Here is a 23,619-nt window from a genome sequence, read left to right on the forward strand (position 1 = left end):
GCGGCTGGCTCAACTACATACGGCCCAGCTCAACTAATGCGTTTCTTTCGGTGGTAATCTGACGGCTAGTTGCGTTAAAAAAAAATCTAACGGCTAGTCGGCACAAACGTTAAAAATGACGTAAAACTACTGCTCCTTCGTGGAAAACCACGGGTGCCGCACGGGCATAGATGATAGAACGGCATAAACAAACCATGTGGTGCAACGAAAAAAGCTTCTAGAAGCGCCCCTCGAATTCCTGATCACGCAATTGGCACGAGCGAACTTCAAAAAATAGGCAGCACGAGCCTTTGCCCAACTGTACCTCCTCCAGATCCAATGAACCTGGCCATGTGCCCCACCGCAAAATCCATGCGGGCCCACGTGAAAGGCAAGTGTGCGTGTTGTTTTACACTCGAACAAACAAACACCGCTCAGCACTCCACTCCAACGGTCCAACCCCCCCTCTCATGACCTGTCAGCACATCATGACGTCCTTCTGCTTTGGCTCAATCCGCTCTTCGTTCTTATCCCGTTATCCTGACCCCCGATTCGACCCCGACCTCTAGCCCAGAGAATTTCTAAATATCGAGTAGCCTCATCACAGACAGTAACAGTACACGATCTCCACATCCCAACCTGTTTCCCGTGGGCCAAGTAGGATGATCCTTGGTGCAATTGTCCAACTTAGAAATGTTAAACAGCACAGCTAATTAATCGGCCAGCTAGTCAAGCATGACAAATATAATACAGTCACCGCAAATGTAAGTGTTAGCGACGGCATGTGGTTATTTCTAGGGGTCAGAGGCTGTCTTAACGTCTGAATGATCGGCTCAGGATTGTGCAGAGTCCAATCAACCATATGCCGGCACCATAATAAAGGAGCATACATGCCTTATATGTTAGTCTACTATGGAGGAGTATGCTACATTGCCAAACTTGTGGCTGGCCACACTTGTTTTACACTGCTTCGTGCACACCATTGACATATAGTTTTGCCACACATTAGCTAACGCGTAGCTATCAATTTGTTGGCGACAAAAATACTGTGCCATTGCACCTCAAGTTGGCTCATTAAAATTTTGCGGCCTTGTCGTGACATGTCTCAAGTTTCCTAATTTATTAACTACACAGTCCTGTGACTGTGAGGGCAACAAACTGTGAAGTTTTGCAAAGCCCTTTCTTTTTCCTTTCTGCCGCAGGTCCAAGAATCATCACTGTCTTTGCAAGTACAAAGCATGTGCTTGTACAAGTAGAAAATCATATCCCCCAATTTTGACTGAAGAAAATGATACCTGCGGTTTGGTTCCACTGTATTCAAGAATCAAGATCCGTCAAGTATCGTGCAACTAATCATCCTTGTTTGATTTTCGGCTTGGGCGACTCCCATTTTCCATTGCAGCAACAGAAACACAAGTACCTTATACAGCACTAATCATGCTTCTTGTCGACAAAAAAGAGAGCTCGTTTTGATTTTACAGAAACGAGTACTACACCCCAGCTCCATCAGTTGAACAATTCAATAGTTCAACAATAGCATCTGCCTTGTGCTCGCCGCTCTTGCTCGCTCTTGTCTCTCATACTTCCATGCCGACAAATAGCATCTGCCTTGTGCTCACCGTCACCGCTCGCGTAGAATCTTCCATTGGGATCCAAGGAATGATTGATCGATCACACGCGGACGGATCCCAGGGAGAAGACGAAGCCTGCGAACTCTGGCGGAGGCCGCACCACGGTCCAGCTCTTGGACTTTACGTCGAACACCCACAACGCGTGCCGGCCGCCGCCCTCGGACTCGATAGCCCCGGTGACCACCACTTGCTCGCCACCGCCAACAGCCACCGCGCGCGCCGTGCCGGGCTTGAGCCCCGGCGGGTAGGGCCCGACCTCGCGCCACCCGCGCCGCTCCCCGCGCCACTCCATGACGGCCGTCCCCTCGATGCACCAGACGCGGCCGCGCACCACGACGTGCGCGGCCGACGGCGGCGCCCTGACGCGCTCCAGGCGGCGCCACTCGCGGGTCTCCGGGTCGAACCACTCGGCGTCGCGCTCGAAGCCGCCCTGCCGCCCCGTGCGGTACCCGCTCACGGCCAGGAACTTGTCCCCTGCCACGGTCGCCATGCCGTCGCACTCGTCGCGCTCCTCCGACATGTCAGGGAGCGGGTCCCAGGCGTCGCACCCCGCGTCGTACGCCTCCGCCGTCTTGAGCGCGTTCTTCAGCTTGTCGTGGCCGCCAGCCACGTAGATCTTGCCGCCGGCCTCGGCGCAGGCGAAGAAGGACCGCGCGGATCTCATGGGCGCGCCCCGCCGCCAGACGCCGGTCGCGGCGTCGAGGACGTGGACGTCCGCCACGGGCTCGAAGGTCTGGGGATCCCAGCCGCCGAGAACCGCCACGTGGCTCCCCACGGCCGCGCACTGCGCGAACATCGGCACCGGCGGCGCCGCGGGGTCGTGGTGCCACTCGCCCGTGGTGACGTTGTACACGGCGACCCCGTACGCCGCCTGGGCGGCAGCGCTCTCCGGCGCGGCGTCCGCCATGGCCGCCGCCGCGGCCGGGTTGCTGAACTGCAGCAGGAAGACGAGATCCTCGTTCGCGCCGGCCTCGGCGCGCGCCAGGGCGAAGGCCGGCGCGGCGGCGGCGCTACGCCAGCCGCGGCAGACCCGACGCATGGAGCGGTAGGCCCCGTGCGGCACGCGCGCAAGGCAGTCGACGGCGACGTCGTCCGGCATCCCCGGGATGAGGTCGATGTGCTCGGCGGCGGCCTCGGTCTCATCGACACGGCTCTTTGCGTTCCTCATCTTGTTTTGGCTTCTGAAAATGGAACAATTTGATGTGCCTCTAGCTCAAGGCAAAGGAAGACTTTAAATAGAACGGTGGGGGTGCCACCTGGCGCCGTCCTATTGGGCTCTCTGACGGATCGAAGAGCAACAAAGAAAATGGAAGAAAATGTAACAACGTGCTGGTGCAAAGCAATAGGAACCGTATAGTGTTCTGTTCATCACCGACGACCCGCGCCGATCTCGTGTTTAGCAAAATTGGCACCGTCGGTCGTGCTCGTGCATGGGCAGCGATGGATCTTTAAAACACTTATGAATGGCCAAATATTCCCTTTAAAATTAAAATTAGCTATATTTTGACGAACCATGCAACCATTATTTCGATGTAATAAAGAGATACTTTACAGCTTACAGTAAAAAAAATAGCCATATGGTTCAATTGCATTAACATGGAAAAGATCTGCTATGATTCAATTGGCACACATATTGTCCTCTACAGAGGAATCAATTATTCCCCTGAATTTTAGTTGTGTTGCACTGTTGCCGCTAGATCTGTTTGAAGTGTGGTGGCCAGATTCCTTTTTTTTTAAGGCTTGCAATTTTATAGGTGCTCTTGTTCAAACTTCAAACTAGTTGCTGCTTAGCTAGTCCGTTGGTTGCTAAATTTCTTCATGTTGGTGCAATATTCAGATTATTATGAGCCTGGTAGTTTTTCTTTTTTGGCGAGAAGACCAAGACCACATGTTAAATCAACAAACCTTACAAAGCACCTTTAAAGTAAAAAACAGAATTACAGACAAGCCCTTCCGAGAAAGTGTCATTTCCTTTCTCCTGCGCTCGCTGGTGACTGGGTATGTCGTAAACAAACTACTCCCTCCGTCCAACAATAAATGTTTCAAGTTTGTCAAAATTTGGATGTATCTAGACATGATTTAGTGTATAGATGCATTCAAATTTAGTCAAAGTTGAGACATCCTTCGTTGGACAAAAGGAGTATAAATTTTACAGAACCCAATTGAAAATGACCAGAACAAGAGGCGAGCAATTGTGTTGTCACAATGTGCTAGATTATTCCGTGTGCCACAAATTTGGGGTTGTTTAGTTGGTCACCAGGGCACCATGCTCGAAAAAATGTGCTCCCTAAGAGTAGCTAGAGAAATTGAGGATATTTACTTGAACAGACATGTCTTAGATAGTTGTTTGGTCGGTGACGACATTGGCTCGAGAACTACTAAAATGGTTGCAACAAAAATATGCACGTAAACCAGGCTAATTATGTTGCCGGGACTTTAGTCAAGTAAACCAGCTAGGGCTTTGGGCTTCCAACCAAACAAACCTCGGCATCTCCAATGAACCCATGAGGGCGGGCTAATTTTTCTAGGGTTTTAAAATCGAGACCAAAGAAAAACATCAATTACTCAGATCACAGGGAAAAAAATGTTTTCTTCAAATCAGATGACGAATGGTGTCATGAAATTTACGTCCCTATGTTTTTTCCTCCTCTCCTATGAATCAAAGGGTTTTTTGCAGGTCAAGAACAATATTCATGTTTCAGTCGATTTTTAAACAAAATGCTTAAATCTTAGTCGATTATCAAAATCAAAATGGTTCAGGGTGTGTTTGGTTTCTGACTATTACCTGCCAATTTTTGTCAACTCTATTGGCTAGCCAAACTATTGCCTAAGTATTTGTCGGCTCATGATTTGCCAAAAAGTTGACAAGTTTCCTGAAGAGGAAAGTGAAGAAGTTGGCAAGTTTAAATTGTTGGCTACATAGCAAAACAAAGGCCAGTTCTTTTCGGTTTACTGGACCGGTTTTTTCAAAAAGGTGCCCTCCCCAAGCTTCCTGAAGAAACTTCCGCCTAAATTTAATTAGGCTATCAAACTAATTTGGTCCAAACTACTTTGTGAGTGTAGCTAAATCTATGGTACAGCTTTTCCAGCAAGCTAGGTGAGGGGCAGGTTTTATGAAAAGCCGTTTCTAGGAGCCAACAAAAAAACGCAGCCAAAGTCCAAAAATAGTAGAGGTCGTTAATATTTTAGTAGGGCAAATTTTTCCACGAACCAAACAGCATCCGAATCTCAGTCAGTTGGATTAAAAAGCACCTTGCCGAGGCTGTCCCTTACTCAACTACTCCTATGGACTGCCTTCCATAGAATGAAAAGAAGGCAGAGCATGCCAATCCGTGGCGAACGATGATGAAAACAGAAACAGAGGCACGCATAGAAATGTTTGTGATCTAGTTTTCCAAGGTAGAAATGCAGAAAAATCTGCATCGACGACGCCCCCTGAATCAGTCTTACGAAGTGATCAAGCCGAACCTGAGGCTGCGGGCAACGGACGCCGACGCACGGGACCAAGACCAGGCCGGGGCGGAGGACGGCGTGTCGCCGCGGGCGGGCGAAAAACAACAATTGGGGCACAGCCTCAATCAATTCATCCCTTCTCGTGAGCTTCTCTAACTCTAGTCAAAACACATCGGCAATTAACAGTGTTTGTTCCACGGTACCATTCGAATCTCAATCTCTGCACACGTCGACGCATCTTCCCGTCGTCATCACGCACGTTACATTAATCAAAGCAGGCACCGAGTCAAAACAAACGAAAAAAGGAGGCTAATGCGCACAAAAAGACGCGCTAATTCGAAGACCCCCGATCGAATTGCTTGGGCGTCCAAGCAAGCTTGCTAATCGTTCCTGATTAGTAGTAAACCCCTCTCTGATGGATCGAGAGTCAGCGCTTGCCTTGCACTCCACACTTCATGTCTTCATGCATGCATGCATGCATGAATGAATGAAACTCGCCGCCCATGTGGACACAAAAACATTTCGCGGCATCCATCATCGTATTGTTTCTTCCATCGCTCGTATTAATCCCATCGTTTTCGAGGGAGAAATTAACAAGCTAGCAGCGGCACGAGCAGAGATTATTCGTTTGTTATTACGAGGACAATTCAACGATGAATTCTCCCGGGAGATTGTTAATCGGTCCATACGTCGGCCCGTGGCTGACGACCTCTGATCCTAGAGATAAATCAAAAACTTCTCCTTTTCTTATTTGGAATTAATGAGGAGACAAATACAAAACTGTCATGGACTTTTCTCACCGCGGGCTTCCAACGTCAGCTCCATGTTTTGGATTTAACAATAGGGATTTTTGGCATCCGGAGAAGATACAAGAGCAAGCTAGTGTGATTATACTCTACTAAAAATCTCCGTTGTTTGCGTTGGCATATGTGTCCACGTGGATTCTCATATCATATCATGGAACGTAGACGTCATTTCAGAGGAAAATAAACAATATCCATGATCTGTATATAATGCGATTATGCAATGCGTCAAATGACAAACCGAGCAGGCCCGACGACTTGGAAGACTTTGCTGTACCAGAACTTGTATTTAATTTCTCGAAATATAAAAAGGGTTGTTTTGGTGCTGATTCGATAGCTAATTGATTTGATATTTCTTTTTGCGAAAAATATATTTTTGTTCTCTCAATTGGCATCAAAATCTAGAAATGGTCCCTCAACTTGAAATTGTATACATTTGGTCTCTCAATTGGCAAAACCGGATTTTTTTTGTTCCTCTCTCGGATTTTGAACGGTTTTGACTCCATCGTCGAGTGATTTTCCTCAAATTTTCCATGTTGTTCTTAAAGAAAACCGCAGCACGTGGAGTCAAAACCGTCCAAAATCAAAAAAGTGACTAAAGTATACGGTTTTGCCAATTGAGCGATCAAATGAATATGGTTTTAAGTTGAGTAAGCATTTTTAAACTTTGATATCAATTGAGGAAAAAAATATACTTTTCTCATTATTACTTTTTTCGTCTCTTCGATCCGTTCAACGGGAGTTTGATTTGGTTCCTGTACGCATGGTTATTTGTTCCATTCAGGCTGTAGCAGCCGTTGACACGTTTCCAGGAGCGATTCATGCAGAAACAATGTTTCCCAAGGCAGAGCCACTGAAATGTATGCATGCCTTCCTTTCGTTCAAGTCCAGGATTTTTAGGTTTCTAGAGCCGTTGAAATGTTTACCGAAGCAAGACTAGGAGGCATGAAGTTCAGCGCACACGCGGATTGCACGGGTCAAGAAGATGAAGAAGCATAAACAAAAGAAGGAAACGGAAGGCCAGGCAGAGGATCCAGTATTCCAGTTCCGTTCATTTTCGTTCTCAGACTTAAAGGGATCCCAATACAAAGCATGCGGCTGTTTTGGTACTGATTCGGGGTTACCAGCTGTTTCGAAATTTTCATTTGGGTGTGGTCAGACGGATTTCCGTAGCCTTCGGCGTGTCTCCAGAAGCAAAAGTACTACTGAAACTATGCACGTACGCCTTTATTTCGTCGAAGTCTACGGACTTTCAGGGCTTCATCCTTCATTCAAAGTGTTTCCCGACGCAAAAGCTGGGCATGGAATTCAGCTCGATCATATGCGGATTGCATGGGTCAAGAGAAGCATAAAAACCAACGGGACTGAAGGCGAGGAAGAGAAATCAAGTTCTGTTCGTTTGCAGCGGACAAGAAATGAAGACCTTGTACTTTTACTTTTGGCGCAGATCTCGCCAGGTTGCGGAGCTCCGCAAAAGCTGTGCACGGCGATGTGCGTCCCGTTGGATCGTTGTGCGCGAGTCAAGGATTCCACCACACAACTATTTTTTTTCCGTTGGATCTTTGCCAGGGGCCGTTAGCTCCACTCCCACTCGATCGGTAGGCGAGGTTTGTTGCCTTTCACTAGAAAGGCTTCTCGAAGCAAGACTCAGCTGGCATCCAAGTCCAGTCGTCGTAACTTACCATTGACGGGTTAGTCCACAAGCATGTATTGACGGGTGCAGGTGGCGCCGGCTGCGGCGTTGCAGGTGGCGTCGTCTGCTGCGCTCGCGGCAACGGCGGCGTCCGCTGTGCGTGCTGCTGTGCAGGCACGGTCGGCATCACCTCGTGGGTCCTTGGCTGGGCAGCTGGGCCTCCACCCGTGTGGCTCTGTACAGGCGGTTGTTGGCAGGGTGGTTGTTGCTGGTGGTCTTCCGGCTGCCGGCACCGGCCTTGTCCAAGGTGGAGGCGGCTTGCCGCAACATGGTGGTGTGGCTCCGATCCCGGCTGTGGCCGGTAGTGTCGGTGGTGTTGGCACCGGCACGGGCATGGAGCCTGGGGACTTCCGTGGCGGCCACGAACGTGGTTACTGCGGTGGCTATGGAGGGTACGGTGACGGTTACGGTGGTGGTTACGGTAGCGGCTTGGCGGGTACGGAGGCGGCTATGGAGGGAATGGTGGTGGATATGGTGCGAACGGCGGTTATCAAGGCGGCGCTTTTGGTGGCGGATACGGCGGCCGTTTTGGAGGCGGGTATGGCGGTGGAGGTGTTCGTGGTCGCGGCTATCGTCATGAGCCGGAGCGCGGTCGCTTCCACAACCATGGCCGTGGTTGGGGTCGCAGCCATGGTAACCAGCGAGGCGCTGCATCAACGACTGGCGGTGTAGGAGCTAGTGGTGCCGTTGTTGGCGACACGGCGTTCGACGGTGTGGTTTCTGGTGGCGCAGCCCATGCTGGTGCTACCTCGCTGGTGGTTGGGGCTCAGGCTGCTGTCCTGGGCGGAGGTGGCCAGCAAACTTTGGCGTCCGTGGCAGCGGGCGCACCAGTGGCACAGGTGCCGGCTGCTACTTCTCTTTTGGCGGGGATGGCGGCGGCGTCTAGTTCGGAGCAAGTTCTCGTGACTTCTCGCTCTGGGGCGGCCATGGCAACGGCTACAGTGGCGGCTGCGTCGGCGTCGGACGGGGCAGTTTCCAATCCTTCTAATCCTTTATCGAGGTACCGTTGTTTTCGGTGTGATCAAAAGGGCCACCTTTCGACTATGTGTACAACTATCTTGTGTGATTTTTGTGAGAAGGCTGATCATTGCTCTGCGGATTGTGAGTTACCCAAGCTACCTAAGTTGTCAGTTCGTTCTTGTGGCACTTTGGTGGATGATTTGTTCTTTTTTGAATTTCCGGAGGAGGCTAGTGTTCCACCTAAGGTGGAAAGCAACAGGAAGGGGTTGGTTCGCGTCGAATGTGGTGTTCTTCCGTTGGAACGGTTGATTGGGGTGATGGAGAGGTTGATACCGGTTCCTAATTTTCAGTGGGTGGTGAGGCCACAGGGCATGTCAGATTTTTCTGTGGTTTTTCCAACACGTGAAGAGTTACAGAGATTGATCAGGGTTGGGGCAATTTAGGTGCCCGGCACTTCGCTTCACAATAGGGGGGAGGAATGGACTTTGGCTTCGATTGCTGCTTTTCAATTTCAGAGAGCTTGGGTTCGTATTGGCAATATTCAGGATGATTTGTTTAATTACCATGCTATTTGGGGATTGGGGTCTCTTCTTGGGACCACGATTGAGGTTGATATGCCTTTTTCTCGCCAACATGAAGTGGGTCGCATTAGTGTGGACGTGACTAATAAGAGAGCTATTCCCCCGGGTACAGATTTGGGACATAAGGGTGTTGGCTACCGACTTACTTTCCAAGTGGAATCTTCTGCTGATTCTGACATGGGCGATGACAATTCAAGTAATGATGATGATGATATGCTTGATGATATGAAAGATTTGGATAATAGGAAGGATGATGATACTAGGAAGCGATCTCGACCTACACCATCGTTTCAGCGTACAGAGGGGGTGACCGAACCTTCTTCGGCTCCGCCGGCTTTCAACGCCGGGGCGCCCACCATCGGGTTGATTTTTCGGACTGGTCGGTCCACGGGTACTGGTTATTTGTCTCCATTTAAGCTCTTGGGGGACCCTTCCTTGTGGGGCTCGGAGGCGCTGTTGTCGTCGCCGGCCTCAATGGTGTTGCGATCTCCGTCGACTGTTGCGGAGCTTGCTGCTACTTCTGCGCCTGGGCAGGAAGCCCAGGCGGTGTGTCCGCCAGCGGTGCTGTCCGCCTCGTCTCCGTCGGGGCAGGCAGCACCGGCGTCCTCGGTGCAGGTGGCGTCGTCTGCTGCGCTCGTGGCGACGCTGTGCAGGAAGCGGAGGCGCCCGTTGTGCGTGCTGCTGTGCAGGGACGGTCGGCATCACCTCGTCGGTCCTTGGCAGGGCAGCTGGGCCTCCACCCGTGTGGCTCTGTGCAGGAGGCACCTGCTCCACGGGATGGCTTGCAGCAGCCTGCTCAGTGCATGGCGAAGGTGCCGGAGGCAACCAACTTGGCGGGCCTGGAGGTCTCTCCGCCGCGGTCTCCATCGCCTTCGTCGGTGCTACCGGCGTCGGCGGATTCGAGGCCTTCGTTGACGCCGTCTCGGTGCTTCGAGCTGAATTCTCCGGAGGATTTTCCGCCACTGCAGTGGCCTTCTTTGGTCGAGCAAAGGGTGGGGCAGGAGGCGCCCACTCTGAAGGTTGCGGCTGGCGAGCATGCAAGGAAACGCCGTGTGTACCCGGCGGCCTCTCGCTTCAGCGCCCGTCTCGCGGCCAAGATGATGTTGACGTGGATTCTCTCAACAAGGCCATGCGACTGGCAAAGCTTCGTAATTTGGAGAGTTCTACTGGTATGTCAGTTGATTTTAATAATTCAATTTTATCTATTCCTGATGATGAGATTATTTCAAATATGAATTCCTTAGGTGTCTCGTTGGGTAGAAATAACACTGAAATTGCTAATTCTCTTCATAAGATTAAAGGCACTAAGATTGATCGTCTTGCTGCATCTTTCAATATTTTGCGTAGCAAACAAGTTGAAAAATTTCCTGTTGCTTCAAACTATTTATTACTTGACTCGGTAGAGCATCTGTGTGATGACCTATTGGTTGAAGAGAAAGAGGAGGCCCTGTGTGGTATTCCTTCTTCTCGATCTAAAGGTATCCCGGTGGGAAAGAGGCAGACCAAGGTGGGGGCGTCCACGTGGTCGGCCTCCTAAATCAAAACTGGTTTCCCGATGAAAGGAATTTTTTGGAATAGCAGAGGTCTTCGTGACTTGGCTAAGCATGGATATCTTGCAGATTCTGCCCGCGTGCATAATCTTGATTTTATGGCATTGTCAGAAACCGGTAGGTCTCATTTTAATTCCGGTTTTCTTGCCCATATTAGTGGTGGGTTGGATTTTTCCTGGCATTGTCTCCCCCTGCATGGGCGCTTAGGGGGATGCTTTTGGGCATTAATTGTGCTTCTTTGGAGGTGTCTTCGGTTGATGCCGGTGACTTCTGTGTTAAGTTCCGCCTCAAATCTAAGGAAGACAGGTTTAAATGGTCGTTGATTGCGGTGTACGGGGCAGCTCAACCTCAGTTTAAGGATGATTTCCTTACTGAGTTGGTCCAATTTTGCTCCGCGGAATCACTCCCATTGTTAGTGGGGGGTGATTTCAATATTATTCGGCGCCAGGAGGAGAAAAGCAAAAACGCGTTTCAGGAACGTTGGCCCTTTCTCTTTAACGCGATTATTGAGAGTTTGGATCTCCGCGAGATGGATCTCTCCGATCGTCAGTATACTTGGGATAATAGTTTGGAGAATCCAACCCTTGAGAAGCTAGATCAGGTGCTTATGAGTACTGAATGGGAATCTAAATTTCCTTTAGTCTCGGTGCATGCTCTGCAACGGTTGCTATCGGATCACTGCCCGCTTTTATTGGATTCTGGTGAAGCGGCCCATGTGGGCAACCAAGCCCGTTTTAGTTTTGAGCTTTCCTGGTTGACTAAGGAGGGTTTCTTTGAGCTTGTCGCGTTTGACTGGCGCAAGGTTACACGAGGAGCGAATGCGGTGGAGAGATGGCAAAATCGTATCCGTCACCTCAGGCAATTTTTGCGCGGGTGGGCGAAGAATCTCAGGGGGCTTTCAAGGTAGAGCGGGACCGTTTGCTTCGTTTGGTCAAGGAGTTGGACGTCCTCGCCGAGCAGGGTCCCCTATCTAGCGGAGAATGGGAGGCCAAGCGTCTGGCTGACGATCAATTGGCTGGTCTTTATAGAGATGAGGAAAGGAAATGGTCTCAGAGGGCTAAGGTGAATAGTGTTCGTAATGGGGATAGCAATACTCACTATTTCCATCTGGTGGCGAATGGGAAACACCGTAAAAAGCGCATTTTTCAATTAGAGCAAGATGAGGGCACTATTGTTGGGGATGCACAGCTGAAGCAATACGTCACCAACTTTTATAAGCATCTTTTTGGCCCCTCCGAGCCGAGTTATGTCTCATTGGACGAGACTACGGTCCATGATTTTCCTCGAGTGAGTGCGGAAGAGAATGCTATTCTTATTGCATCTTTCTCTGAGGAGGAGGTTCGTCTGGCTGTGTTCCAGATGGAGCATAATAAAGCGCCAGGGCCGGACGAGTTCCCTGCAGAGTTTTTCCAGCGATTCTGGGAGGTTATCAAAGAGGATCTGATGGCCCTCTTTGCCGACTTCCATGCGGGCATCCTCCCAATTTTTAAGATTAACTTTGGTATCATTACTCTCCTTCCGAAGAAGGAGGACGCATCCCAAATTCAGCAATATCGACCGATATGTCTCCTTAATGTGTGTTTTAAGATATTCATGAAGGTGTGTATCAACCGTATTAATGCGGTCGCTAGCTCGATTATTAAGCCTTCCCAATCTGCTTTCATGTCAGATCGCCACATCTTGGAGGGTGTGGTTGTTATACATGAGACGGTACACGAGTTGCACTCTAAGAAGTTGGATGGAGTAATTTTTAAATTTGATTTTGAGAAAGCTTATGACAAAGTTAATTGGTCATTCCTTCATCAAGTGCTTCGGATGAAAGGTTTTGATGATAGGTGGTGTGGTTGGATTGATGATGTTGTGAAGGGTGGCAGTGTCGGTGTTAAGGTTAATGACGACATTGGGCATTTCTTCCAAACAAAAAAAAGGTTGCGCCAAGGGGATCCCTTATCCCCGGTCCTGTTTAACATTGTTGCTGACATGTTGGCAGTCCTCATTGAGCGCGCTAAGGAGAGTGGTCGGTTAACTGGTGTTGTTCCCCATCTAGTGGATGGTGGGTTTCTATTCTTCAGTATGCCGATGATACTGTCCTTTTTTAAAATCATGACATGGAAGAGGCCAATTATCTGAAGTTGCTCATGTGTGTCTTCGAGCAACTGTCTGGCTTGAAGATCAACTTCCACAAGAGCGAAATTTTCTGTTTTGGGCAAGCTAAAAATTTTGAGGCTCAATATATGCAACTATTTGGGTGTGGGGTTGGGTTGTTCCCATTTCGATATCTCGGGATCCCTATTCACTACCGTAAGTTGTTAAATAAAGAGTGGAAATGTGTCGAGGATCGTTTTGAGAAAAAGCTTAGCTCCTCTCTATTGGTGGCAGAATGACCTTGATTAATTCTGTTCTCACTAGTCTGCCCATGTTTTTGATGTCCTTTTTTGAGGTACCAAAGGGAGTTGCGAAGCGATTAGATTTTTACCGCTCACGGTTCTTTTGGCATATGGTGATCATAAACGTAAGTATAGACTGGCCAAGTGGGATGTCATTTGTCGGCCCCGGGACCAAGGTGGACTTGGGGTTGAGAACCTTGAGGTCAAAAACATCTGCATGTTGAGCAAATGGTTGTTTAAAATTTTGAATAGAGAAGGGTTGTGGTTGGAGCTGCTTCGTAATAAGTACCTCTATGCTAAAACTCTTTCCTAGGTTTCATTGAGAGCATCGGACTCCCCCTTTTGGAAAGGCCTGTTGCGTGTGCGAGAGTATTTTTTTCCTCATTTGTTGTTCTCTGTCAATTGTGGTTTGGCAGTTAACTTTTGGGAAGATAGGTGGTTGGGGCGTGTGGCCCTTAGAGATCAATTTCCTTCTCTCTATCGTATTGCGACCAACCGACAGGCCTCTGTTGCTTAGGTGTTGAATGCGACGCATCCGAACATTGCTTTTAGGAGGGTCATTGTTGGTGCGAGGTTGATGGCTTGGGAGGAGTTATGTGATAAACTGGTTTCAGTCCAGCTTGTAAACCGACCAGATTCATTCACTTGGGTGTTGTCTACATCCGGATTTTTTTTCCGTGAAATCTCTTTATCAGGTCCTTATTAACGATGATTGTCAATTTTGTCATAAGATGGTATGGAAACTCAAGATTCTTCTGAAAATAAAGATTTTTGCATGACTCCTTTGTCGTGGTGTTGTGCTTACTAAAGATATCTTGGCCAAAAGGAACTGGCATGGTTGCCAAAATTGTGTTTTTTGTGATCAAGACGAGACAATACACCACTTGTTTTTTGAGTGTCCGATGGCGCGTTTAGTTTGGAGAATTGTCTTTGTGACTTTTAATCTCCCACTCCCCCTCTTGTATCGCGAACATGTTTGGACGCTGGCTTAATGGGATGGGGAAATCTCTTAAATCGCTCATATTTGTTGGTTCTTGTGCGATTTGTTGGTCCATTTGGAATTGTCGTAATAATTTGGTGTTTAACAAAAAGAAAACTTCCAATTTCTTGCAGGTTATTTTTCGCGCAACACACTGGCTCCGTACCTGGTCCCTACTGCTTCCGATGGTGGCCAGGGAGTCTATGGAATTTGGGTGCAGCCGTATGGAGATGGTAGCACGGGAGTTTTACAGTCGGTTTGGGTGGCGCGCCGGGCTTAGACTTGAGATTGGTTGATTTCTTGGTGTCTTGTTTTATTTTTGAGATGTAACTTTGGATGATGATTTTGTGTTGAACTTTAATAATATGATGGATGTGTGCATCGTTTATCGATTGATGCAGAGAGCGGGAGGTTTTCCCTCCTTTTCGAAAGAAAAGAAAAAAATGTAGTGACAGTTGTGTGCGATGTTATCTAACCTAAATTTGCATTGCTCTTTTTTTAAAAGATAAAAATTGAATTCTTGGACCAATGCTAGGCTGCTATATACTCTACGTTTACTTCATTGCACTAGCAAGTAATCAAATCAAATTGGGCAGGACAGTTTTGTCCCTTGCATCCCGATCGAAGGCTGCTTTCCTTGTTCTGTACTTTGAGCCGCTGGGATGTTTCTAGTGGCGGCACATGCTATTTGATTGCGACCTATATTTACGAGCAGCAGGATCTGAAATCTCGCGGGCTTGTTTATTTGCTTTGCTTTACTTCTCATCCATTATCGTTTCCCTTTTTGTTCGGTTGCTTTACATGTCGACCACCTCGGCACTTTCTATCTTTTTTCCAATAGAAAGGTTCCCCACGTCGGCACTTTCTCTGTTCTTAATTAGTGGGCATTTCGATTGATTCGTGCAGGGATGGGGTCCTTCTGTTTCTACCGTTCGGGATGGGCACTTTTGGGCGGCTAAGGCGTTGATGTGCTTCTAGAAGCAAATTGTAGAATAGACAGTGATGGGCCTTTTGTCCCAACATGGATGTGGATGGCCGGACATGATGTGCATCTCAGCACATGCATCTCAGCACATCTCAGTAGTAGTAGTAGAAGCAAATTGTTCAAGGAATGTTAAGACAAACTTCCAAATTAGACAGACAAATCGGTCGGGAGGTAATAGTAACTGCAGTCCGACAGGTCCTGAGGATCGAGATCAGAAGAACGGTGGAGCTAGCGGGTGGGTTCTTAAGAAGCAGACATAAAAAGCACTCTTGATCGACAAGGAGAAGCCATCTTAATTTGCCTGACAAAGCTCGTGTAACCTGCGAAGGAGACCTGGAATCTGAATGCTTGTTTGATTCCCTTGCTTTACGTATCCTTAACATGGGGTTGTCTTGCATCTGTCCACGGGTACAGTGCTCCGACGTTTGAGAGAAAAAGTTGTACATCTTGTACATATCTGCGCTATTATATACGTTTGGTACTGTTATTGCTGTATCCCCCACTGCTGAAGATAAGGATAACTCTTTTTTTCTCTGGAGAGAGAGAGAGACAAGATAAGAAAAATTAGTCAACAGATGCTTGGATACATCATGCATGGCTCCTTATACTCAAGCTTAGTATATGTACCCATCAAACGCCACTTGCTTGATACTTTTCTTGTTTGATGAGCGTAATCAGTGGGGGGCCCGCCCATCCGGCATTGTCGTGTTTATCAAATGAAGAGATAAACAACGTATATCCAGTCGCCTAGATCAACTTCCTGACAAGGAAGTGTGCCAAATTAAGGCTTCGGGGGTGACATATACGGGTTTACATGTCATCTTCTTATCTTCACACGCAGGATCTCCCTTTTTACGTTTCATCCGTATAATTGGCCAACCAAGGTGATGTATATCGTCTGCCTCAGCCATGGTGGCCTGGTGGGGACTAGATATGATACCAAAGCATTATGTACCTAGTCCTTGTTTGAATTCTTTCTATTAGCAACGGTACACTCGAGGACCTTTTTTTCTTCTTTAGATACAGTACTAGCTGATCTAGCTGCTGCCGGTGAATTATTAGATGATGACCGGACAGTGATTGTAGAGTAGTAGATAGTAGCTAGAGGGATGATCCATGTGAGGGGTACTACATGGAGGGAGATAACACGTCACATGTTCCTGATAATACCATGTCCTAAACCAAGTGTGCGTTTGTTTGGGCTCCAAGAAGCTGCTCCAATATCTTCTGGCCCGTGGAATCTGAAACCCAAACAAACAGAATATTTTCGGCCAGCTCCTGGCAGCAACTCCTCGAAGCGCTGCGAAAGAATACACTACAAAGGAGAAGTTACGATTTGGGTGCTTCCACCAGCCGCTGCAGCTCCAAATAGCCTCTTTTACCAATTTACCCTCCCACCAAACTACATATAACGTCCAAATTGCCACGTACCGGTTCGTTTCTGTTCGCTCTTCCTGACCGACCGCATGCCCATCCCGCGTCCCCTCAGCCGCCATCTCTCTCCAACCGCCGCCATGCCGGCACGGTCGGAGGAACGGAGACTCTGTCCTCCTCACTGCCGGTACGGAACATTCATGGCCCCAATCACCACCGCCCGAGTTCCTAGCTCCTTGATGCCTGCCGCCGCTCAGTCTGCGTGGTGCTTATTGTCAGTTCAAACGGTACAACCGACAGTTATACCAAATCTACAGAACAACAGGATCATTTTAGCACATTTCAGTTGCAGTAGCCGGACCAACCGCTCAAACAAATAAGCATCAGACGGCTCCAATTTTCCGGCTGCAGCTGTCAGCCACAGAATCTGCAGCCGTGGAGCTCAGCTCAAACAAACGCAACCTAAATAAAGAAAGGAAAACAGTGTTCTTCCGCTCCGCTATCTCCTCAAGGCCGGCCGGTTTCGCAGGGGATCGGATCGAGCGTACACATCACATGGATCAATCTGCCCAACAACACAGGGGAACAGTAGTACAAGTCATGCATGCTGCCAGCTGATGCAGCTGTAGTTAGGTTAGGGAGGCCGATCACATGGATCCGTCAAACTGACACATGACAACATGCTTGCTGCTGCTAGTGTAGAAATTCGATCCATTAACAAGCACGGCAACATCTACTGTACGTGCGCCTACTGCCCTACAAGTACTGCGTAGCCACGATGCACACATTCACTCATGGCTGGTCCTACAACAAGCCAGGAAGGTGGATGAATGTGGTCGTCCATATCCACATGTCCCGGCGGGCGGGGCGCGGCGCGGCGTCCCTATGCACATTCGATCAATTATCTTGAAAGCCAAGGACTGAAGGAGGACTAGTCCACCCCTGGTACCTTTTTGTCTCCCCACAGGCCAGGAAGGACGCCCGAGCCCGACTCCGCCGCACGCGGGGACACGTCGCGCGCACATGGTGCCGCGTCCGGTCCCGCAGCGACTCGTCTCGTCCATCGTAGACACCGGCAGCCCCCCGCTGCCACCCGCAAATATTCCTGTACGTGTAGCGGGGGCAAAAGAAGAAGCACAACGCGCGATCCTGCACGGCGCTGGACTCTGGACTGGACAGCTGCTAGTTTAGTTCAGTTCCTTGGTTGGAGGTTTTTGTGTTCATTTTTGTTTTTTCTATGGGGTTTTTTAATTTGCTTGGAGTTGCGGAGACTTGGAGGAGGAGTTTTTTCTATGGGGTTAGCTGCCATCGGTCGAACTACGGTTGAGTCCGCATGATACGCGCGCGCTGTTAAGGTCAACCCTGGGTTGGCTGTCGTAGGTATCCTACCGTTTGAGTCTGTATGAACATATGTCTTTTTTTTTTAAAGCAGAGTCTTAGCTTCTGGCGCAGCAAAATAACGGATGCCTCCTTGGACACACCACATGGCAGGCCTTTAAGTGCTTTGACGGGAATCCAAGCTTTTCATTTCTATTGAGTATCGCAATCAGCAAGGGTTCGAAGCAAGAGTTTATTCTAAAAACGAGGACGATCGAAGCACGCACGTCCTGCACGCAACAAGCACGTTGGCATCGACGGTGAGGACGCATCTGACAGTACTAGTAGTGCGTTTTTATTCCACCGATTCAGCTGCCACAGCTTATTCGATTATGTACAAATCGATGGAACAAAGCGAGTTAGGACTTTACACCTGTCTCAAGGACAAAGCCGCGTTTCCTTGTGATGGGGGCCAGGCCAGGCAAGTCGAATCGAATCGAATCAATCATGTGCATCATGCACGCCAACTGACGGCGGTGCTACCAGTTTCAGACCGTCTTCTGAAAAAAGATCGTACGGAGTAGTAATCCATTTATACTCTTTGCATTGAAGTCAGAAAGATCCTGGCTGGCTGAACCGCTCGGCTAGCATTAAACTGTCTCCCCTGGATGATTCCCCTGCCAACACCGAACGCCCAACGAGGCCTGGTGTTTATTAGCAAGGAAAATCCCTGATCAACGAGTCAAAACAAGCTCACACGTACGGCCAGTGGTATCATGCTGACGGGGATACCACGGCCGCACCGTCGAGCCGGAGACCACAGTAGGCGCCACTATCTGACTTCCGTTTACCCTTGATCATTTTCATTTGTCTACCGGTTCAGACCCATAATAAAGCTATGATATTTTCTGGCACATGAGATTTGGGCACATGTTTTTTAGAGCGAAAGGCCCCCGCCCTGTTCCACTTTCATTGAAAATGAAACAACCATCCTTACAGTGTTTGCTCAGATCACAGCATATTGCAGAGCGAAAACCATTCAACACCCGAACAGGGTACCAGCATACTACCGAGGTCACAGCAAGCTATTACAAAAACCTTCTAGTAAAGTCAGCCCAGCAAAACACAAAAAACGTCGACCAAACTACAGATAACAGAAAACACAGAAGGTAGCAGGCGCTCCAGTAGTTCAGTCGATCAATTGACGAGCGCACAATGCTTGAGGCGTCCCCGGACCTGCCAAGAGTGTTCTCCTTTTCTTCAGCAGGCAGGATCTGGGGAGCTTCCGAGATCTTGTTCTCCGGGAGATTTAAGAAGGCTTCCATAGCAGCAACTTTCTTTTTTGGAGAGAGGATCGACCAGCGCCTCAACAAGCGAAAGAGCCTGTGCCATATCACCTGCAATCCAGACCATTTCACACGTCCAAAATGAAGGTCGTTACGGAACTTCCACATAGTCCACATAAAAGCGGAGGACACCATATTGAGAACAGGCAGTTTGCATTTTCAACAGCCTGGTAAGGTCATATGCAAAGTTGAGTCATCGTGGTCTGTTGGACAATCAGAGAACAGGCAGTTTGCATTTCCACTGCTAAAAAATAAACCAGTTGCCGGCCTAGCCTGCCTGTGCGTGTGCGCAGCTGGCCTCGAGCTATCATCATCGGACAATATCTTTCTCTCTACTAAAGGGCGGAGAAATCCCTCGTTGATTGAAGCGGCCACGTCGCCGTTGTGAGTTTTTCCATTTTCGCTTGGTCCGTGGGCCGTTGGGCTTTGGAGTTGTTTGATGGTCTTTTGTTGCTCTGGCTTTTTTCGGTGTGTTCTAGAATCCTCCCGTACGATCGCAATAAAAAAACCTCCTGTACGGGATTCGGTGGGGGTCGTCGTGATTTTGCGAGTGCTGCTGGAGTTCTCCCGCCGCCTTTGGTTGTTTGTATATGTGTACACAAAAAACATGAACATGTATATGTGTACACGGTTTCAGATATTTTTGCCACTTCTTAACCCATACTTTTACCAATTTAATTAATAATTTTGCTTTTGGGTTTATTCCACAGGAGTCTTTATGGCTAATTCAAGGTTGCAGCTTGCTCCATCATTATCACGTACGTAAAAACTCTGGAATCGGGAAGCAACAAATAGAAACATCATATCTGACAATATGTTTACAGACGCCTCACACGTGTTGCGCACGCAACCTCTCTACTCTTCCTTTCCATTGTAATTTCTCTATTTTCCTCTGAATTCTCAGTTAACTCCTAATCTCCTATTGATTTGAGGGTGTAGTAGCTTGAGGAGAGAAGATGATGAAAGATCGGTATGGTCGATTAGGGGAGGGATAGGCGACTAACAAATTTTACGTTTTCTTTTTCTATTCTTGAAAGATACAAACACTTGATACTAGGGTTTACAAGATTCTCTAAAGGGAATGCAACCCTAGTATGAAATGCAATAGCCGAAGCAAAGTATAGACAATGAAGCAAACCAAGTAAGTAAAGGGGCAAGAATGATACCACACGGGAAGACGAAGATTTCACCGGAATTCCACCTATTGGGATCGGTCCACGTCTCCGTTTGGGGAGTGCTCTACCACAAAGGTAGAGACGACACAAAGGCTCACTCTATTATCCAACTCACCACGCCACAAAGATGGGATGAGCTCTCACAACACTACAAAGGCGAGGTGAGTTCCACTAATGGCTTCCTTGAAGGCGAACTCCAAACCTTTACAAACAAGGGGAAGGGCACGAATTCACAACTAAATTGGAGGCTCCTTTCCAAATCCTCAAGCACCTTCTCACAAGATTGGAGTGCTTGAAAAGACACCTTCCGGTTAGGGATCCCAAAATCCCAAGAGTAACAAAATCCACCAAGGAAAACGAGTGAAATCAACTTTTGATTTGGTGAAACCCTAGATCGAGCTCTTCTCAACCCTTCCTCAAAGTATTGGCTTGGGGGATGCACTAGGGAGAGAGATCTCGAGATTTGAAGCTCTTGGTGTTCATGAGTGGGAGAATGGGGATGAACATGGTGTGCTCGGGCTAAGAAACCCGTTGGGGACGAAGCCCCTTTTATACCCCATCGAAATCCAACCGTTAGGACACATTTCAGTTACACCAGTACCAGGGCGGTAGTAGACCGGAAGTTCTAGGGGGTAGAACTTCCGCCCTGCTACCGGTCTTCCAGTAGCGTTTCAGTACCTGACCGGTACTAGGGCAGAACTTCCGGCCACCGGAACCTCCGGCTATTTAAGCGGTAGTACCGGCTATCCTGAAAATGTATGTCAGGCTTAGCGGGATAAAAACAACTCTCAACTTAAAACTGGTTTTAGGCTTTATGTGGGTGCAATTTAGTAGATTTGTGTACGTGAAGTTGATTCACACAAAGCGTCCCCAAATGGACTCCCTCTTTATAGTACGGATTTTCCTACGGCTCACTAAAACAAAAGGCCGTAAATCCTTATACTCTTCTTTCCTTTTTGAGGGCGATGAATCGTGTCACAACACTAGTTATAAATCTGAAAACACTAGGCGCACGATTAGTCCACAAGTTATGTTGTCATCTAGTATTATATACTAAAAGTACATGACGGAGCAACCAGAGAAAAGACAGAAGGCTAGAAAATCCCACAAAAAAGCAAAACATCTGGCTGTTCATTGCATGGGCCCATGTTATTAACATACAATTAACGGTTGAGATCCAGGAGAACGAAACTACTCCCTCTGATCCTAAATTCATGACTTAAATTTTCCCAAATATGGATGTATCTATTCTTAAAAAGCGTCTAGATACATGTAATATTTCGACAACAATTTAGGATCGGAGGGAATACGACAATGCTGCCAAGCGAGCCTCAGCCGTCAGCAGAGCACGTTGTGTGGCCGTCCGATCCTGCTCTGAGAACGATCCTGCTCCCTGCTCAGCCCTAGGCACATGGGCCCTGGCCTTCTCCCTTACCTCCAGACTCCCGAGCCGTTCCTTTCTTCCTCCCCACCACCACCGCCGCGCGCCCTAGACATCCACGCACGCCATTACCAGCTGCATCTGAACAACCCCGTGCGATTTCCGTCTCGATCGGTCTATCCCCATCTCAACTGGTCAAGTTCTTGCCCTCGCATGAGAGAGAACCGTAAAGTGCTCAGCCAGCGTTTGCGGTGAGAAAAAAAATCGATCTACTGTTTCTGTCTCAAGTTTTTAATTTATGCTAATGTGCTTTCCTTCAGAAATTAGATATGGTCAGATTGTGGTTATGTGTTGCAGACTTGCAGTAGATGTTGGCTGCTTGATGTATGCTAGCAAATAATGGTTTCTGAAAACAAATTAATCTGCTCTTTTATTCACAAAATATGTAAATGATTGTTGGTGTCTTTCTTGAAGAACACTTGAGATACAATATTTTGGAGAGAGAGAATCGCATACTAAGTTTCTTCTATACTTTTCTATATGTACGATGTAGTTCCCTATCCCCTTACTTTCATTTTCTAGAGTTATTTGTAGGAAACGACATCAAAAATCATTGGTAGGTACTTGTGCAATTCCTTTATTGCGGTTCAGGCAATCTTAATTCTTGAACATTTTTCTGGCTGGAACAATCCGCATTAGTTGTACAGCAAATGTCAGAAGCTAAACATTGAAGGTTCACTGAGTCCGCGATTCATCTCTTGATTCGCTGCCCCTTTGCAAAAAAACAGGTTTGGCTGCAGCTTAGAGCGATAAAAAATTATGAGATCAATTTGGCTGCTACGTACAGCTGTTTAAGGTTGGTGGGGAAGAGATAACATATATATGTAAACTCCATTTTATTTTGTACTCCGTATTGCATTTCTTTTGTTCAGACTCTATAATGGCATCAGAACACCTAAACTTTGAGTGATCTTCAGCAGACAAAATTCAGTTAACCCGTGAAATGGTTTTCTGAGTCTATATGTCCCTTCGTTGCTTTGTGAATACATAAAAGCAAGGATCATCTTATTTCTTATATAGAACATTCATGGTTTGGCATTAGAAGAGAACTTTCATGTGTTGTCATCTTTATTGACAACCTGGTTTGTCCAAGTTTTTTACCTGTTCCAATTTGATCTGAAGCTTTATTTGCATAGTATTTTAGCATAAAAGTTCGCACTTAATTACCTTTTTGTCCAGCTAAGTCTACAGATACAATAGAATGAATGAGTACTCAAGACTGGATCATGCGATCACGGTGTACTTTCATCATACTTTGTGGTAACTTCCTGCAAGTTGTACACAGCGGAAACGGAGCCCTTTGATTCTTTGAATTCCTATATTTTTCCATGACATATGTATTATATTGTCAAGATGTTTACTCCAGCTCTGTGTTGTTCAGGTGTGAGGAGCTGGTAATTCCTTTACCGAGGCTTTTTAAAAATATAGGGTTGCCTGTTGCCCCCAGTCCCATTTTATTAATGAGACTAAAAGTAAGAATCCCAGGTTCATTCCTTTCCCAAGTCTTTTGAAATTATGGACTGGCTGTAAGCTTCCATTACTCTACGACATTGTATAATAAACTTTAGTCTTAGAAGTGAGATTGCTACAATTAAGATCAATTTCACGGGAATAATTGGTATGTGGCACAAATGACTTCTGATATTGAATCAAAGCAATGTATTCAGGTTGATACTGTATCTTTGCATAAATTTACGCATTCATGTGACGTTTTTAAATTATGCATTCCAATCCAATTTGGCTATATGTGCGATGGAAGCATCTTTCTAATATATGTTTTCTCTCTATATATATTTGGCTGTTAGTTCATTTTTTTTTGTTAGTGACTAATTTGTTGGATGTTGCTATCTATCAGAGACATCTCTCATGTTCCACGCTAAAATGCAGAACTTTAGTTAGCACTTCCAATTGTTGCGCGGGCCACTCTGCTAGTTAACACCAAAACTCATTAGGGATCGAAATGCT

General features: G+C 47.5%; 2 protein-coding genes and 1 pseudogene across 2 annotated transcripts; 2 read left to right on the forward strand and 1 right to left on the reverse strand.

The window, feature by feature from the left end:
- Window positions 1-1,252: 1,252 nt before the first annotated feature.
- LOC100845333 (F-box/kelch-repeat protein At2g44130) lies at window positions 1,253-2,982 on the reverse strand. The gene has a single exon (XM_003577598.4). It carries the CDS (start codon window positions 2,776-2,778, stop codon window positions 1,651-1,653), a length of 1,128 nt encoding a protein of 375 aa, XP_003577646.1. The 5' UTR covers window positions 2,779-2,982; the 3' UTR covers window positions 1,253-1,650.
- Window positions 2,983-7,187: 4,205 nt separating this feature from the next.
- Window positions 7,188-8,231, forward strand: LOC104585010 (glycine, alanine and asparagine-rich protein-like). The gene is made up of 2 exons (XM_010240889.1): window positions 7,188-7,292; window positions 7,590-8,231. Exons 1-2 carry the CDS (start codon window positions 7,188-7,190, stop codon window positions 8,229-8,231), a joined length of 747 nt encoding a protein of 248 aa, XP_010239191.1.
- Window positions 8,232-8,428: 197 nt separating this feature from the next.
- On the forward strand, window positions 8,429-13,457 carry LOC106866704 (annotated as a pseudogene).
- The last annotated feature ends 10,162 nt before the right edge of the window (window positions 13,458-23,619 follow it).

Source organism: Brachypodium distachyon, chromosome 4 (genome assembly GCF_000005505.3).
Source record: "Brachypodium distachyon strain Bd21 chromosome 4, Brachypodium_distachyon_v3.0, whole genome shotgun sequence".
Classification (NCBI taxonomy): Eukaryota; Viridiplantae; Streptophyta; class Magnoliopsida; order Poales; family Poaceae; genus Brachypodium; species Brachypodium distachyon.

Coding starts and splice junctions, on each gene's coding strand:
- LOC100845333 (XM_003577598.4), bottom strand. CDS start 2,778: ATGAGGAACGCAAAGAGCCGTGTCGATGAGACCGAGGCCGCCGCCGAG.
- LOC104585010 (XM_010240889.1), top strand. CDS start 7,188: ATGCGGATTGCATGGGTCAAGAGAAGCATAAAAACCAACGGGACTGAA. Junction 7,293..7,589: donor GGACAAGAAATGAAGACCTT/GTACTTTTACTT, acceptor TGACGGGTGCAG/GTGGCGCCGGCTGCGGCGTT.